General features: G+C 39.5%; 1 protein-coding gene across 1 annotated transcript in view; it reads right to left on the bottom strand.

Moving 5' to 3' along the window:
- Positions 1-639: 639 nt before the first annotated feature.
- The window catches only part of EEFSEC (eukaryotic elongation factor, selenocysteine-tRNA specific), a 127,010-nt gene continuing 108,849 nt past the window's right edge, over positions 640-18,800 (bottom strand). The window contains exon 7 of the mRNA XM_086618918.1: positions 640-1,496. Coding sequence (XP_086475044.1) covers positions 1,312-1,496 — 185 coding nt within the window. The 3' untranslated portion in view covers positions 640-1,311. The remainder of the gene's footprint in view (positions 1,497-18,800) is intronic.

Below are 18,800 nucleotides of genomic sequence, written 5' to 3'. Positions count from 1 at the left end.
CAGGATGATATTAGCATGATAGACTCACACCCATCAATGGATATTTGATTAATAACACTTGGAGTGTTATTAATAATATTATTAATAAGAATATGAGTGTAGTAATCTATTACAGTTATTTACTTCCATGTGCAACTAAGGCACTTACATTATAAATGTTGTCATCTCCTATGGCTGGCTTCAGCAAATGGGTCACAGGCTGCTATTTAACATCACAACAAGCAGAGGCACTCTGTTTGAAAGCCGGAACTAACATTTTCCATGATGCCAAAACCTGAGTCCAATTTCTGTTCCAGACTGCAGCTCTCATATCTGGGGAATTATGGTTAGTTTTCATGTTAAGGTGTCTCATGCTTTGTGAATAACGAAGAAAGGATACTACCAGTGCTCTTCTTTTTATGAGCCTAGGACATGATACCGAGAGGAAGAACTAAAGCAGCCATGAAATCTCTATTAAACAACTAATGGTTTCTAAAGCATCTTGGAGATATTCATTTTACAAGGTTTATGCTGCAATCTTCAATCATTATTTTAATGAAATAAAGCCCTTGACTACTTCCAGAGGCAACTTGCTTTCACACACAAAAGACATTCTGGTTGCAAAAAACTAAAGCAACTCTGGAGTAGGATTTACTGCAGAACAAGGAGGAAATTCAGAAAAGCTATATAAAACATCACTGAAGACAGGTTCTGAACCTTTGGAACAGGAAACAGAACGATTAAGACTCTCAGTTACACGCATGATTATGTTTAATATGAAAAGCATTTCTAGATCTCAATCATATTTATAAAAAAGATCCATATCATCTCTCATATAACATCTTACATAGTTGCAGCTGAAAGAACGCGAAACATCCATTTTAGATTTTACCTATATATAATGTGCTTTCTGTCCCCCACTTTGCTTGGAGAAGTAAACAGGCTAATCAGCTTCACTTTGTGGGTCACATGAAATTCACATTTGACTGTATTTAGACTAAGACTGGTGGCAAACTTTTCAATCAAGAGAAACTTTAAAACAATTCTCCAGAAAAATATCACTATTAGAACACACACCCGAATATGCCCATCCAGCAGGTGACGTTCTCTGAGAGGCTGTAAAGATTCACATTGCAAAGGTGACAAAATAAACAGACTCTAACAGAACAAAACCAGATCGCAGAAATTTTGGAAGGAGCACATAGTCAGCAGGAGCTTCCACGCTCTGTGAGGAAGGAACAGGTCTAATGCGTTCAGAGAAGATAAGGGGTTCCACCTGAATTAGTTTCAGATTTTGGTCTTTTTGGTGCAATCAGAAGCCCTTCTGCCTTCTCAGGACTGAATCATTTTCTTCTGCGTGTCAAAGACATATCTTTTAAAGAGAAGAGAAATGGTCACAGGTTGGGCTGAATCATTCTTGCTGCTTTCATCCTCTTTGGTTGTATCCCCCTTTCCTGCTTTAGATTTCTTCTTGGAGGCAACAGTAAGAAGCATCTTGGTATCTGGCTTCAAGCCATCTGTAAAAAAAAAACAAGAACAAGCATGACAAAACCACCTAACATTACATTTCAGTATAACTGGAAAAAATGAAAAGGCAAGTTTACTTCTGAAATCAGTCAAAGAAAATAAGAAAGTAAATCAGGTGCATTAGAAGAGTCACATTTCTGCATCACACTTCTGGAACATGGTAACTCACATGGAAAATAGGAGAAGTCTTCAAACACAGTTCACAAAAGTGACACCCCAAATCCAGTGCAGTGTCCTGGCTGTATCCTTCTACAGCTTTTGAAGTATTAAATACAGGCAAAAATTTTAAAAAGCCAGACCAACTTGCCTGGTCCAGGCCTTCTACTCAGCAGACCTTTCCTAGTATTTACACATATTTCCCAAAGTTTCTTCTCATCACTAAGAATATTTGTAAAAATATAAGGTCATGGTAACAGGTAAAACACTAAAATTACACAGAGTCCTAAGAGTCAGAAGGTTCTTGAACATCTTTAGTCTATTTCCCAGACCTGCCAGAAGCACACTGCTTAGGTTTTAACAAATTATACAGTTTCATGTTTGTTTTTTTTTTGTTTGTTTGGCAAACCCACAGTATTTGTTAAGGGTTACAACTGTCACTTCTTAGGGGAACTAGAATTAACCTGTGTAGGATTCTAGGGATCCAACTTAAGTCTTTCTCCAGACATTTGTGCCGAACAAAAATATTTGTCCTTTTCTTCCTAAACAGCTAGGGTGTATTACATTTTTGTATTTTCTTTTAACTTGACACATTGGTGACATTTTAAATAAGAAACATAGGATAGCAAAGTCCAAAGAAACATTGTAAAACAAGAGATGCAGCTCCTCAAGACCACTCCTGAGGCACCGCTTTCTTAAAGCAAAAGTAAACTTGGAAGCTTATTCAGCATCACCTGAACACGCTGCAATGTGGTTCTCAGGCATCTGGCCAAATTCAGTTCAGGTATTTTTAACCTGTGGTGTCACATAACCTTATCTCAAACACTTAATCAGCTTCTCTCCCCTCATACTGAAATTCAGATGCGGATTCTCATATCACAGCCTGACAAAAAGATTGAGATGCTTATGATTTACTGGAGACAGGAGGTCTACGACCACAGGTGATTTGCTCCAGCACAGACGCATCTAGAGGCGCTCACAGCTGATTGCAGTGGACATGGCACCAGAGCCCACCTTCTCGTCTTGCTGCGTCAGGTAGCAAATTCTTCCAGGCAGCATCCCCATGGCAAAGGGAAGGGAGGAAATGTTGAAGCAAACCCAGGAAACTGCCAACTTGCCATTTCATAACCAGGGCTTACGAAACAGCCCTAACGCCCCACAGCACAGTCACAGGGAGACATTTGGAGAGGGAGAGATCTTGCTTTTTAAAAAAAAAAAATGCAAGAGCACAAGAAAGGTGAAAAGCAACACACTATGTATGTAACTGGATAAACTACAATTTACACTAAGGCTGCAGAAGTCCAGCATCAAGGAGAATCAACTTTGTGTAGTTCTGCAAGATCTTGTATTTCACAGTCAAGGCAGCAAGTGTTTTCTCTTTTCAGATGGCAGAACACACACACACAAAAAGAAATTATTATTTCATTGTGAAAGCAACTGAGACTGTTTTTCCTTGATGGTTGAGAGGTCTGATAATGACTATCTTTGCATGTATAAGGTTCAATTAATCAAACTAGATAATATGGTGTGGGGCCTGACCACATATTTATTATATGGTTTTATTACATTGTATAGTCATGTTCAATGTAGCTGTTTCGATTTTTTTTAATTGGATGCTTTCATATAAATCCTATTGATATCATTAGCCTTGCAATCACTCCATCCACAAAAAATAATTTATCCTTACATAAAAAGCAACTTATTTCCTATTTCAAAAGCTCCAAGAACATCTTGGGTGCTGCTAGAAAAAAAACCCACAACAGTTGAAAAAGAGGAAAACAAAACGAAAACAGTATGAAGAGTGATCTCATGTAATCCTGCTGTCTACCTTTGCAGGATTTATTTCACATTGTATGTTTTCTACTGTTTTGACCAATCTAATTGCAAGTGTCCCTGAACAGGGTTTCCTCCACTTTCCTAGGAAAACCATTTATTTTTCGGACAAAGAAACATTTCATTTTGCTTTCCATTTTGCTTTCCTTTCTAGGTCTTATTACTATTACTAACATTGCTGTTACTGGCACCTTACTGCTTAAGAAAGATGTTTAACTAAATCCTCTCAGAAAGACACGCTTTACATTAATTAAAGCAAACAAATCCTAAAACACTTCTATTTACGTTAGTAGGCTTCGCGAGACTGATTTCCAAAAAATGCTAATTGGCGGAAAGGAGAGAGGAAGGGAGGAGATGTGGCATTAAAAGCACAGCCAGAATTTTCACATGTGGGTGTCCGAAGTGAGGTACCCAGGCTGCTACCGCAACCCCCTCGCCCACAGGGGTGCAGGCGGCGATGCCCACCCCGGGCAGGGCAGCCTCTCACCCTGGAGCTGATGCTCAGCTGCAGCCGAACTCGGAACTCCCAGCCGTGAGGATGAAATACCCACTTTGGGTAAACTGAGCTTCAAAAACTGCCAGTGATATCGGTTAGCACATCTGAGACCCGGTACATCAACTTCAGTGTTTCTGTGAAAAATTTCATTTTCAAGAAAAAAGGATATGCTGCACATGGAACTATACTGGGGAAAACAAATTTAAAACTGAGCAACCTCACCTCCTCCACCCGATTGTGAACTGCCACGTATGGAGAAGTAAAGGTATATATCTCACCTACAGCCCTTAACGCCTATTTGTGTTCAAATACGATATTACAGGTACGAAGTCCACAGAAGAAGTGGAAGAACGTGGTAGTTCCTACCAGCGAAACGACGGGCTGGCAGCCAAAGGCAGCTGCGGTATCGTTAAACTCACAAGGTATCCAAATTACCTAATCAGACCCCATGGTCCTACTCTGCAAACAGATTAGGTGGCTGGCATCGTACCCTAACAAATGGCATTTTCTGTTTTTCTGCTCTGGTGCCAGGAGGTCTAAGGGCTGAAGAGGCTCTGTGACAGGGAGCAGCACAAAGGAGCAGGCAGGGAGAGACAGGCGGGGAGGCACAATCGGGGTTTCATCTACCTCCGCGGATTTCTCGCGTTACACAATGCATACTTTACATTTTACAAAACCAAGGAAATGAAGGGAAATATATCTGTCACCAAAGAAGACATCAGACCTTTAATAGCTGAAATGACGGATATTTTTAGATAGAGGTCTAGTTTAACTTACTTACATTAAGGGTCTAATCTCTCCTGAACAATAGCTATGTTAGCTTGAATACATAGTGAGAAATCTGTTCCATTAATTAAGTGCTGCCTGTACTACTCGGATTTGTAGCAAATGTTAATAGATTTTTTTTTTTTATTTCCTCTGTTGGACAATTACTTTATTTTGCCAAGTTGCTAATAGATTAAATTGAAAAGGTCCGTGTGTTAAAAAAAGACTTTAGCTTCAAAGTTCTAAGAAATGCCATGCATACAACAGTGGGAAATACCTATATATTAATATTATTAATGGGCAGTCCTCAGAGGCACATAAGATATCTGAAAGCTTAGCAAATTCATTCCCACCCATCATAACCATGTCTGTAACAAGAAGGGCCCAGATAGGTCTTATGTAAAATGTACTTGTAGCATCAACTAATCCAGGTTAGATATGAAAATTTAGCTGTAAAATAGTTTAATCCACTCCATTATTTTAGCTTCAACTACTGTTAATAACAACAAATCAGAATACAGAGTCTTAACATCCTTTGTCTCAGCACGGCCTGAAGGATTTAGTTCAAACTGAGCCATTTATAAATGAAAAAAAAAAAGTGAATTTTCAAATGAAAAGCAATATCTCATCAGGAAAATATTTTCCAAGTCTAAGAACAGTTTCACATGCACAAAATAAAGGATAAATGCAATATTTTACACAATTTTCACAAATAAAAGCCAGCTTCTTAGTGATGTGCAATATCTTACATAGTTAAACACATCGCAGCCTCAAGTTTTACAATTATTCATAAATTTGCAGAGAAACATGGAGATTTCAATTACTTCATATGGAAATGTCACATTGTAGAATTCAGGACCCCTTCACATGTATAAATACAGGAAATCAATTTTGCTCTCCCCTTCCCCGCTGCGCTCTCCCCTCCCAAGGATACTCATCTGGGCACAAGTTTTAAGGTTTCTCTGATGCTTCATTTTCTCCTGACGTTACTCTCTGTAACAGGGACTCAGCAAAGCCCCGTGACGACCCCCCCGTGCTGCCCCTGCGGGCGCTGCCTCGGCCCACGGAACCGTCTCCATCCAAGACTGCTGGGGAGCGCCGGCCGGCACGCAAATCAACCACCACACCAATGTCCATAAGCAGCACGGTTTACTTTCGCTTTGTTTTTACTACTACGACTCCAACTACGAACGGATGAAGGCTGACACAGTATCTGCTCTTCTAATTCCTCCTGCTAATCCAGCGGCAGGGTGAAGGAGCACAGAGCACTGCTGTGTTTCTCCCCCATAAACATCTTTATTGCAACTGTTACCTGTAAGCTTGGATCCTACTTTACCTTTTACATAAATTCCCCACTTCACATCCTCCTTCACTTAATACTGCCATTCCTTAACATCCTCTTTTTTGTTTGTTTGTTTTTGCTTATTAGTCTTCTTGCTCCCTTGTCCTTCAAAAAGGTCTCCAAGGGTGGTCTCTGCTCTTTTTCCTAAAGTCCAGCTCCTTCTTCCTTGACTCCCAATTCCACTTGCTATTCTGCTCTTCAGGAGTTTCATACCTCTCTCTCCTTTCCCAACTTTATTTTTCAGATTTCCCATTTCCATATTTCTATTTTCACAGATATCTTCAATATTTTGAAGTCCTGTCACCTTCAAAGCTAATGAAATATTGCATTTGAATGGAATATTTCAAAGACTGAATGCTAGACACATTGTAGAGGAGAAGCAAGAAAATACAGCATCTCCTGTAGTGCAGTCAGAGACAGGAGCAATTTTTAAGGAACTGATAAACACATCATTGAAAACAGGTGTAAAAATATAGGTGCAGGGCACGCTCTCCAGCACAGTCAAGGAAAATAATTTATTTTGCTAAAATTCAATAATCCCTTCTCATATGAACAGTTGTGGTTTTTTTTTTTTTTTAGAAAAGCCTGCTTCTAACTCTCCTAGCTAGCACTGATGAACATGAACATATTAGCATGGACAACTACAGTTTTCTTACAACACTGAAAATTGTAACAGAGGAAAAAAGAAAAATCATATTAAAAGATTTCAAGTCTCCTGATTCATCAGAATTTGGCGTTCAGGTCAAAACGAAAAGTTCAACCTGGCAACAGAAAAATCAGTAAACATATTATACCAGTTACCTGCAACAGTACTTGCCATAGTTTGCTGGGAAAGTGCCTGCTCAGGATTCTTACCACCACGTTTGGAAAACGCACATTGAGGATACACCAATAGCTACCATGAGAACATAAAATATTTCTTTTTGCACCCAATATTAAGAAATTCCTAGACTATTCTTGACCTGCTGATATCTCCAAACCTCTCACTCTATTCAGGAATTTGTGAGCAGAGTTTCAGTGGGAAACTGAACTTTGTTTTTCCCTTCTGTAAACAAAATATCCTATTCACTTCCTTCAGATACTGCAGGTAGAAGACTCAACTGTTTGCATTTTCTTGTTTCCTGTCAACGTTCAAATGTTAAAAATTGACTGAACATCAGAGAACAAGTTAACATAACACATTTGATGTCAGAAATAATTTTTTATCCGAGGCAAACGTAACCTTTTAATATGACAGGCAGACATTTTTCTTTCTTTTTCCTGAGGGAAGGGAAAAAAGAGCAAAACTTGAAAGAGGCAAAGGGTTGGGGATAATCCTCACTCACAATGGATTATTCGTAACAGCTGTTTTTCACAATTTCAGGATTTCCTTAAATTGAACCCTCAGAGCCTGAACCCTCATTACACAGTTAAGGAGTGTGTGCCTGCATCAAGTCTCCTGCTAACACAGAGAGTACAAAAGCCGGCTGACCCAAAAATCAGAAATAATTAGAGTCCCTGATGGAGACACCTACACCACAGTCTGACACAGAAAGGCTGCGCTTAAGAGTAGACAAAGATCAGGCTCGTCACCTGCTTACCGCCACGATGGACCACTGAAAGGAACTAGAAACTTTTTACTAGGACTGTGGAACTTGACAATCCAGTACTTCAGCACAACATAATTATAAACTAATCAGATTTTTTTTCATGCAACAGCTATGTATATTCATCCAAGGCTTAAAAAAAACCCAACATTTACTATGTTCGAAGAGGGGTACAAGGTTCAAATACAGTACTCTTACCTGTTTCAGATTCTGATTAACTTTAAAACAAGAGTAAGTCTATCACTGGTTTCTGGCAAAATTAAGATAAATATCAACGGTACAAGTGTTGGCTCTCTCAGACTCCCACAATACACTAGCAAGCACACACAACAATTGTTCTCCACCTAGTCCCAAAATGTGTCAGCAGTTCTACAAAAAAGTTATCATTAATCTGTGCCCTAAAAACATGAAAAGCTCATGCAATATCCCTAAAGTGGTGTTCTGGAGTCTTGATTCAAACAAAAAGCAGTATTCCAAAACCAGAGGATCAATTTGCCCAACTCCTTCTGTAACAGTTATCTCTACAGTCAGAGAGAAAGGACAAGAAAAACAGAAAATGTAGCATCTTGTTACTTGAACTCTTTATATTACGTTATTTGGTAGCAATTCTGCTTCTCTTGTCCTCTGCCGAAGATATCCAAAATCCTACCTTTTGATTTTACTTAAGCTAAGCTGGTCCTTTTTCTCCTTCAATATCCCAGCAAAAAAACCTCTGAGCTGATCAGGAAAAATGACATCTTTGTAAGCCATCCAAGAACAAAAGTACTACGTTACTGTAATAGGAACATCAGATATGTCACACCACACTTCGTAGTCTGAAGGGCTGGTCATCTAGAGACTGCTGGTCCTATCTAACTTGGCATCTCATTGTTCTGTCATTAACATACAGTGCTTCAGAAAGAGCAGAGATTAAAAATGTGTCCTGAGCTAACTAGATCCCCAGATCAGGCAGGAATTCTCTACCTGACATCAGGGTCAGTATGTCAACACCTATGAACCTTTCTAGCCAAAAGATTTAAGTACAGTGCTCCTAGAGGAGCCAATCTACTCTGCTCTTAGGTGCTCATCACCATGATAACAAGTATAATATGATTACCTAGACAATTTCAATGCAATAACTGACCAGAGATTCACTCAAGAAACAAGGGATACTCCTTCCCTTGCTACCCTCAGGAGCTCAGGATTTGAGCTTCAATTACTTTCACAGATCAGGCAATGAATTTTACTTTTACATTTCTCCAGTAATTCTATTGTGAATTCACACCACCTTTTCCCACATCTCTTGTCAGCTCTCTCAAACACTCTGTGAGAGTTCCAAACTCTAGAGTAGATTGATGTTTCTCTTCTGGCTGGTACAAGATCTGCTATTATCACCTTGCCTGGCTTGTGAATATTAACAGGACTAGAGCATGAAGTCAGCCAGGGAGAGCAATCAACCTCCAAGGAGACCAGAAAGTAGACTCCTTCCTTCTAAACGAGAATTACACTAATGCCTCAGCATGGTACTTGAGATCTATGCAAAATATCCATAATTCATTGTTTGACGACAGAGACAAGAAAAAAACATCTTATAGCCCCTTTGAGCAGAAGTAGACTGCCCCACGTCCTGACCAAACACTGCTGCGACAGCCAGCCTGCATCAGCTGAGTTATTGCCGCAGTCTCAGCTTGGTAGACTGTTTGGAAATCCTTAACTACTACAACATTTTCCCATAAATTGGGGAACAGCTGCCCTGTACCACAACAGAGAAGGTTGCAGTTTAGTGGTGAACTGAATTGAGTCTTGTGTATCAATTTATTAAGTTTATACAGGCTTTTGGACTGAAAGACATTATAAAAGAGGTGGTACTACTGGAAATAACATGGATTTCATTATGGGCTCCTACTTAGCAGGGAAAGAGCTTATCTTCCTTGATGAGGAAGACAGAAGCTGTTTTAATTCAAGAGGCTGACCTAGGTGAAGTTCAGGCTGAAGCTGTATTTGGAAAACTCTCACATCAAGCCGGACACAACCCTTTCAAGCTCAGTGCCAATTCCACACAATGGCTTGAACTGCGCTCTCCGGCAATCCTTAAAGGCACATTTTGTATCTTGGCTTTTGCTGCAAGCAATCAAGAAAGAATGCAAGAAAACAAAACTGTTTCCCAAGCACTGTTTGCTGGTGCCATAATTAATATAATCAAACAATTCCACAAATTGCTTCCAATTGCTGGCGTCACTTTCATGTGCAGAGCCAGACTTTCAAAGAAGGGCCCTTCTTGTCCTACATCCTTACACTGGTAACCCTCGCTTCACACAATAGTAAACAAGACCTCACTAAATAGTATACGGTAATTTGTACTGTAATAGGTCCCCAAGGCACCATGGATACAATTTGAAATGCCATCTAATTTTTCTTTTTAATTAAAAAAGCAGTTACTATATTTAAACAACAACACAAAAAAGTTCAGAGGGGACAGACTGGAGTTTCCCACAGCTCTCTGGGAGTTTTCTCAAGGTCAGGAAGAGTTTTATAGGCTCAATTGGTACACATTTTTTTCTTTAATTAGTCTGCCATACTCTCTGCATGAAGTCAGCGTCTTGATTTTCAGTCTGATATTTTTCATATTGCTAAATGGAGCACAGGCTCCAGGACCACACGATATCTATCGGCTGCTGAACGAGTATCGATGCCATACTTCCCTATACATGCCTTGCCTGCCCCTTCCTCTCCTCTCTTAGTCCTAAATTTATTATCTACACCAAGGACACTCTCAGCATACCACATTGCTTTGACAGTGTGTCATTCATTCATAACTTCATACTTCTCAATTTCCAGCAAGCTGATCAGCATATATTATTCGATTTCTCAAATTTACATAACACAACCACAGTTTAACCTTTTTGTTGACAAAAATAAAATGTAATAATTGAACATCAGATACAAATGGACCACTGTTACCCAAAGTCATGTAGCAGGATATATTTCTGCACTTGATAAATCCCCATCGTGTATCATACCATTGCTCTGCAACCGTCCCATTATTTAGTCTACACAAACCCATCCACACTTTAGAAGGATATTTGCAGGTACCACAGTGGGTTTTCCAAAACACACCGTTACCCAACATACCCTTCAGCTCAAACAACAGCTCTGAAATGAAGTGATACACTTGAGATCTTCATTGTTGCCCAGAGAAGTTGTAGATGCCCCATCCCTGGAAGTATTTAAGGCCAGGCTGGATGAGGCTTTGGGCAACCTGGTGTAGCAGAGGGTTTCCCTGCCCCTGGCAGGGGGGTTGGAACTAGATGATCTTTGAGGTCCCTTCCAACCCTAACCATTCTATGATTTCTTGGCTAGCTGGCCACACTGCAGTATGAATATGTTGAGAGTACCAAACCTAACCTTGTTTTATAGACCAACATATATTTCAGCTGCCATTACGTTGCGTGCCACAACCATTGGTTGACTAAGCCCTCCTAGGGCAACTCTCCTAAAGAAACAACTTTATACTCTGCACTCCTGGAATATGTCTATATCTTGTATGCTCTACACAATTTTTTGTTTCTGTATCCAGAGACTAGCTTTAATACAGATGGACCATGACTACCAGGTCTAGGTTACACAAATGAAGTGTACACACAATGCGATGGATCAACTTGCAGAGCTACAAGACAACCACTAAGGTAATCTTTCTGTTTTCAAATCCAACACTGTCCCGTTAGCCTACAGGAAAGGATTTTCAATTTCTGCATGAGCAATATGGGTGCTTTCAGTACATTAGCAAGGCTGCGATTATGCCAGCTGAGGTATCACACCAGCAATTATTCATAAACCCTGTTTTCACTTGATGGCCACTCAAGGTCCATGCAGTCATTGAAATTCAAGCCTAAGCACTATACTCATGCTCCCAGCATACCAGCAGGGAGACACAACTCTCCTGGCAAGGGGAATGCAAAGGTAGATCTGGCTATGCTTAATCTATTGATGTTGTGCTTTTAGTCTGCATGTTCTTCAAGCTCCTTGAAGCAAAAACTGAGTGCGCATGGAAAACACCCAGCACACAACAGGAGCGACTGAAAAAACAATGGAACTAATAAGGACATCCAATTATTAATACAAATATATGCAATGTAGTTGGAAGCCTGGGAATGTAGACAGGCTCTTGGTACAATTCAACAATAGAAAAATTACAGGCAGGTCAGCGTGAAATATCCAAGACCATTCAAAGCAGTCAAAGACAGAATAGTGTCTTAAAAATCACAATCATTGTCACTGGACCCCTAAGAAGTACTCTCACAGGAAGGGAGAGAAGGAAAGAAACATGTAGACATCAGTAAAATGATTAAAATCTAGGAGAGTCTAAGAAAACTGCTGTACAGCACAGACTTTCACACGTTTTACAGTGTGGTGGTCCTTGCTGATTAAATCCTCAAATCAAGAGGGACAAAAATTCATAAAAATGTCCCAAAGATTACAGCTAGATATGTAGAAATATATCAAGGAACCACTAAACATAGGAGCTTTCATAATTTTAAAACCCATACAACAGCACATTGGGACTAAACGTATTATCCTGCGAGGGAGCTCTCAGGCCAGAGACACTCAGCAATGAGCCAGAAGATACTTTTGATGGAGTTTTTGTCAGTATCCCAGCACCTATAAAACAGTAAATAAAACGAACAACGCTCATGCTCTGTGCAGTAAGGTGAGCAGAAACAACTGAAAACATGTTTTGAATTCCACACAAGGGACTAAAATCTCATCAGCCTAGTGAAAAGACACTACCACCACTAGCACCAATACACAATCTCTCCTACAGCCGCCTTTCAGAAACACAAACAATGCGGAAAAAGTTCAAGTTCGCAGATCTGACGCAGAATCAAAGGCAATTCATTACAAAGCAGCTTCAAATCAAAGTGCTGGATCCGCAGGGCTGTCTGTAATCCTCCCATCTTGCCTGCAACTCTTGATGTGGAGTAGGCACCACAGAAGCCAGTTAAGCTGGACCAACTCCACTGACGTATCCCAGGCATCTGCTGCTCAGCACTGGTCCAGAGTTTAAGTTTGGCGATATTCATCTTCCCTTGGGCTGCCTTTATAAAGCAATCCTGAACAATGGGACTTCAGAATAAAGAATAAAACATTTAATTTTTTTTTTAAAACTTCTAGGCAAGGGCCTTTAATGCGATTAGAAGGGGGAGGGGGATTGGATAGCAGATTTTTCTTTTTTATGTTATGTATATTGTGTGTAAACAAATATGCAATTTGCTTTAAAAAGATAAGGTGATTAAATTTTTTATCGGGCTTGTACTCTGTTGTCACCACAACAAAGAGAATTAGGAGAAGGAAAGAAAGGCCTTTTTATTTGAATTATGCTCTTACCAGAGGTTCTCTACAGCACAGCTGTAAAGCCACTCAATGTTCTCCAAACAGGCCCTTTGATTGCATTTTATTCAACTTGTTTGCATTTGGAGCAATCGAAAGGAAAAGAACGCTCCACATTTTGATGTCTTAATGTTCCTTAATACCTTCTTTAATTTATATTAAGCTTCTTAACTAGGGTGATGAATTCTTCAAAAACAATAAAGACCTAGTGCAGAAATCTTTCACACACCATGAAAATTGAAATTATAATGTATTCATGGCTTTTTTTGTTACAAAAAAACATTATTTAGAAGAAAGATTTAAAGCATATAAAAAAATCCTGAAGTTGTATGAAAATCACTTGATCCACAGAAATAGAAGAAAGTTCAAACTAATTATTACAAGGGAAATAAAATGTTGTGGGAGGTGGAGGAGAAGAAACAGTATGAGAATGTTGGGTTACTACAAAGTTTTCAGTCTTTTAACAACCTATAAATTCCTTCTCTATAGCTTTCTACAAAAAAGAACTCTGGAAATTTGTATAATTGTGTTTTGCCAAGACCAATTCAAACATTTGCCAGTTCTTCCTCCTTTAGCATTCATAGACTTCTTCCCCAACACAACTCTTCAGGTTCACAGTTCCACAGCGTATTTCCCTCCCAACGTCCTTCCCCATCTGCCAAGACCAACAGCACACACCAAAATCGGTAAACATCATAACAGAGCACACAAACACCCACAGATGCAGCAGCTTCAAGGGGCACGTGTTCCTGGGTGAAGTTCCCAGATTGAAACACCATTCCCAGGTGGATCTCAGTCAAATGGGAGGGAGGCTGCACAAGGAAAGCAAGGGTCATGTAATAAGACCATCCAAGGGACAGGTGCTGGATGTTTTCTAGTTATAGTTACAGGATGCTCAGTCTGGTTAAGCTTCAAATGCTAATTATCTGGCCTGTGTAACTAAACTCACTTTCAACAATTCCAGAGTTCTTAAAAATCCCTTCTGCAAAAAATAAACACAGCTTTCAGTGTAAGTCCGTTATGGCGCAAATCGGCCTCAGCAACGAACATCCAAATGAGCATACTCTTGCTTTGCTTCCCAATTTGTCTACTATTTTACTACTTTTTTTTTTGTTACTTAACAATATGTTCCAGTGAAAATTCCTTAGTTCTCAGCAATGCATATGCACATGCATAGCTACAAACACCTCACCTTGCTCCACCTTTTCCTCTGCAAAGAAAACCCTCTTAAGAAGAAACAAGCAAGCCAAGGCTGGCAGTTCTATGAACACCTACACAGGGTCTAGAGCTGTGCTACAGCGACTGGGTATTACAGCAGTGGAGAAACGAGCTTCCTAAATGAATCCTGAACTACATCAAATCATTTGAAACATCCTTGAAATAATGCATTTGAAAAAGAACATACTTCTTCATCCAGAATAATTATTATTTTCTGTTGACATCCACTGACTGCTCACTTACCTTCCCCGAGTCGCATTTTAAAGCAAATTCCAGGAAAGCTCAAATTAAAACCTCATGATAAAGTCTGCCACGTTTACAAAACGCTTGTGAAAAAGCCCACTTAGTTGTAACAGCAACTAACTGGCCACAATAATTAAAACAATTAAAAAAATTCACATGCTGCATTTAGCATAGAATAAAACAATGCTGATCTTAATCTAATACACAGGCACCCTGGGTGAAATGACATCTCCCCCTCCTGAACAGGGTCACACCATACAAGAACAGAAGCACCAAAACCAGAGAGCTTAAGAGTGTATATGGATCGCTACAGCAAACCTGAAAAACTCCTCTCAACAAGTACCAAGAAATTGCAAACTGTGTCAACGGCAGCACAAGGCAGCTTTGCAAAGATGCCTGTCGTCACCCTCTGCCATGGTGCCGTGTCTTCTCCACATCTGTCCTACAAACTAATTGCTGCTTTTGCAGGAAACAGTGCATACACAAAGCAATGCTAAAATGGACAGTTATTAAAGCACAATATATTAATCTTATAACAGGTAATGCCTATTGTATCCCACCTATTAAAACTCTCATCTGCGTTTTCTTTAAGGGAGCAAGTACAAAATTTATGTATCTAAAACAGTATTTGTGTATGTAATCAGTTAGAAGTCTTAACTGTTGTATCTATGAAAGCTTGTGCCTTTAAGCAGAAATGATTCATGAATTTTAATTTGTTTTAAATGTTGAAAAATTCCATCCAAGTAAATTGAGTCAACAAGCCAGCAAAGGATGAAGACATGTATCTGTTTTTTATTTAAAAAATAAAAACCTCAAGTCTATACATTTCTTAGTCACCCACAAATCCTCTAGCAGTGAAAAAAAACTTCGCAATAACTAAGTTTCCTGCATTTGTTTTAATTAAGACACTATGCTTTTCCCTATTCAGCACATGTTCGTTGAAAACTATTGAGTCTTAACTGATTCTCTTTGTATTATTTAACTACTGCTATTTTAAAATGTTCTTATAGAAATAACTCAGCCTGTGATTTTGGAAATTGGGAAAGAAGAGAAAGATTTGCAGAATGGGACTCTTCCTATAAGCGGCTTCAATATCATTCACTTCAAAAATGCAAAGTCATCAGCTCACCCTCCAAATAAAAACATTTAAAATTAATATAAACATTATTTCTAAAGGCATAACTTATTTATATTCACCTTCTCAATACCAAGACTTTCAGTTCAATCTTTTCATGCTTTTTCCCAGTAATCACAAAGACCAGAAATAAACCTTTGTATCCAAAGTTAATGTTTTCTAATAATTACTTTATAGTAACGGGGTTCCAAATAAACAGCTACACTGACAAAGTTGAACACATTCAAATGGTGATACATTTATAAAGGGGCAGGCACACTAAGTTAGACTTTAAATAAGACAGCACAAGTTGCACAGATACCGTGACATAAACCTAGCACATATTAATAGCTCAATATCTCTATCCATGCCACAGCGATACTTCCATTTTTCTAGGCAAGCACCCAAGGGCTGGGTTTCCTTCCTCATTACACTCTTCCTGGGGCACAGACTGTTCTAAAACCCAGTCAAGTAAAATATCAGAAAACACAGGTACAGCCTCTGTCCAAGCCCACGGGAAGCAGATCATATTTAAGGCTGAAGGAGATTAGCTTTCCTGAGCCATCCCCCAAAAAGACACTCTTCACCTTACTGAAATTTCCAGGTGCTGATATTGTTTAGAAATAAGATGTAGGCAATTCACAAGGCTCAGACGCAGAATTTAACAAATGTCCTGATGTCAGGTGGTGGCTGGAAGAGAACGGATTACAGCAACCTAACTTAGCGATTCCCACTACCAACGCCAACCTGTGAGCGTCTGGGTCCAAATCCGGCAGTGAGAGGGAAAAGGTTTGCAATCAGTATTTTCAGGGCGTTATGACAGCCAACCCAGCTCTGTGGACTGATGACCTGGATTGAAGAGTCACTGCACATTTCCAACACACCGACTCACTTTGACTTGCACTGCAAAAACTCCCACCCCCACAAATAAATTCAGTATTTCTAGGCAGTGCAGTAAAAGGCAGCGTTGAAGGAGAAGAAAATTAGATTACAGAAGATGTAATATGACCAGCCAAAACACACAAACAAGTTAAAAATAAATTAGCCCCATTACTAAAACCACAAAGGCAGCATCTTGTGTGATGACTGTTGATTTCATTAAGTTTGGGTTCTAGTACGGTCCGTTTGAGGAGCAGGCATTCTCACATCTCAAGATTTATTTTTCTTGACAAATAATTGTTAAACATTTAACTTGTACTAACATATCAATGCTTACGATATCCTGACTTACTCAAAGACAACACAGGAACATAGTTTAGCCTATCAACATAAATGACTTGTGAGTGACCCTACCAAAGCGTGGAATATCTTTTGCCCACTGAGTTTTGATAGAATACTGGATTTTTGATGGGAGGGGGAATAAAACATAAGACAAATTCACACTTAAATTACATTTTCTCTGAAATCTCTTCTACATCTTCCTCCTAGCTCCCACTATGATACTGCTCCAGCCAACTTTGCACTTCACAGCATCTAAAAATTAGACATCCAATAAAAGGAAACAGTGTCCCTTCCAGTACCCATCTGTGTCTGTGTTCTTTATTTAGACCCCAGCCTCAGGGTTTTAATTCCCTCCACTCTTACTCTCTAGTTAGCCTCAGTGGTCCTGATGTCTCCGCTTATTGCTCAAGGCAGAGCTGATCAACTGCAGGTTCTGTGACGGCAACCAAGAAGCCATTTACCATTCCAACAGCTGTTACTGATTTTGCAGCAGAATCATGGCAAATCTGTGGTTCAAACCCTCCCTTCCTTACAAGGAGGGGGAAAACAAGAACAACCAAAAAAAACCCAAGAAAAATGAAAGACTGGGAAAGTGGCATGGATAAAGGGCACAGCCCTAGCTGATAACCATTCTGCCTGTGCAAAGCTAGCAACATAGAGACTATTATACCCCGCTAAGTCAAGGCTGAGGTCCTATCTTATCCAGATTCCTTCCTTACCAGCAGACATCAGAGGAGGAGGAAGTCTGCAGCACACCATAACTTTAAGTCACATTCTCCTTTCAAAGACCTACGTGCCCTGCAGACAGCAGTGCAGTCCAGAGCTCTCAGGTAACGCATGAGGAATCAGTCCAGCAAGGAAGCACATCCCACATGCAGGTTAACACGCCAGCCCCACACCCCTACTTTGTTAAGCCATTTCAGCCTTCAGAGATCAAAATGGAAGCAGCAGCATTCCTCATCTGGCACACTGATGACGAGGGAACTCATAAAAGCGTTTGTTTTACATGCAGTTCATCAAGGCTATGCATCTACAGTAAGTTTACATTAATACTTACGCTGTTAAAATTCAAACTCTAGTAAGAACTCCGAGGAGAAAGAAAAATCTGAGTCTTTACAAAAATCTACCAGATCCACTCCCTTCCAAGTAGGTTTAAACAAGAAGTCTTAACAAGATTTTCCTCAGGACAGCTGTCCTTTTATCCTTCGGAAGAAAGATGGGATACTGCGGGGAAGAGTTAGGCTCTTATCTTTGGAAGAAAACCAGGCAGTTTGCCCAAGAGACAGGTGGGTTAGAATGAAGCAGCATCTTCAACTCCCTCTCAAACAAACAAAAAGTCAGCCTCCATGTCTTAAATGTACATATTGAAGACAACCCATGCGGTACCTGAGTTCTGCTCTAGGTGCAAGAAAACGATCAGTTTGCAAACAGGAATGAACCCGTCTTATTTCCTGTATTGGGCAGAAATACACTGAGTGAGGAGCTCACCAAGATCATCTCTGCAGTAAGAAAGATGGGAAGTATATGGCAATTACTTTTAGGACTTTTGTTTCATATTTACATGCATCACTTTCAACCTAATAATGTTTTTTATTAAAAGACAGCAGAAATAAAACAAACACCTAGATAAGACCTGCTCAACCTGCAACTCCAAAGTATACTTTTAGTGAATTTCATTGGAACAAAAAAAAAAAAGGAAAAAAGCCTTAACATTGGAAGAAGCCCTTGGTTGGCTGTGCTGACTTCTAATGAAGGTTAGTTTGTGCTCTGCAATCTAAAATTATAATGGACAGACCACTCTATTCCCACCTTTTATTCAGTCCTATTTTACCACTCCGAATATATACTACCTAAATTTGTATACTCTTTAACAGTAGTTAATCTTCAATTAAAATACCTAGAGCAGAAACTAAGATAACTGGTTTAAAAGGTAAAAAGCTTATTGACAAAAAT

This window comes from Tauraco erythrolophus, chromosome 12 (genome assembly GCF_009769465.1).
Source record: "Tauraco erythrolophus isolate bTauEry1 chromosome 12, bTauEry1.pri, whole genome shotgun sequence".
In the NCBI taxonomy this organism is placed as follows: domain Eukaryota; kingdom Metazoa; phylum Chordata; class Aves; order Musophagiformes; family Musophagidae; genus Tauraco; species Tauraco erythrolophus.
The sequence above is the reverse complement of the archived record's forward strand: the minus strand, read 5'-3'. Positions and strand labels throughout refer to the sequence as shown.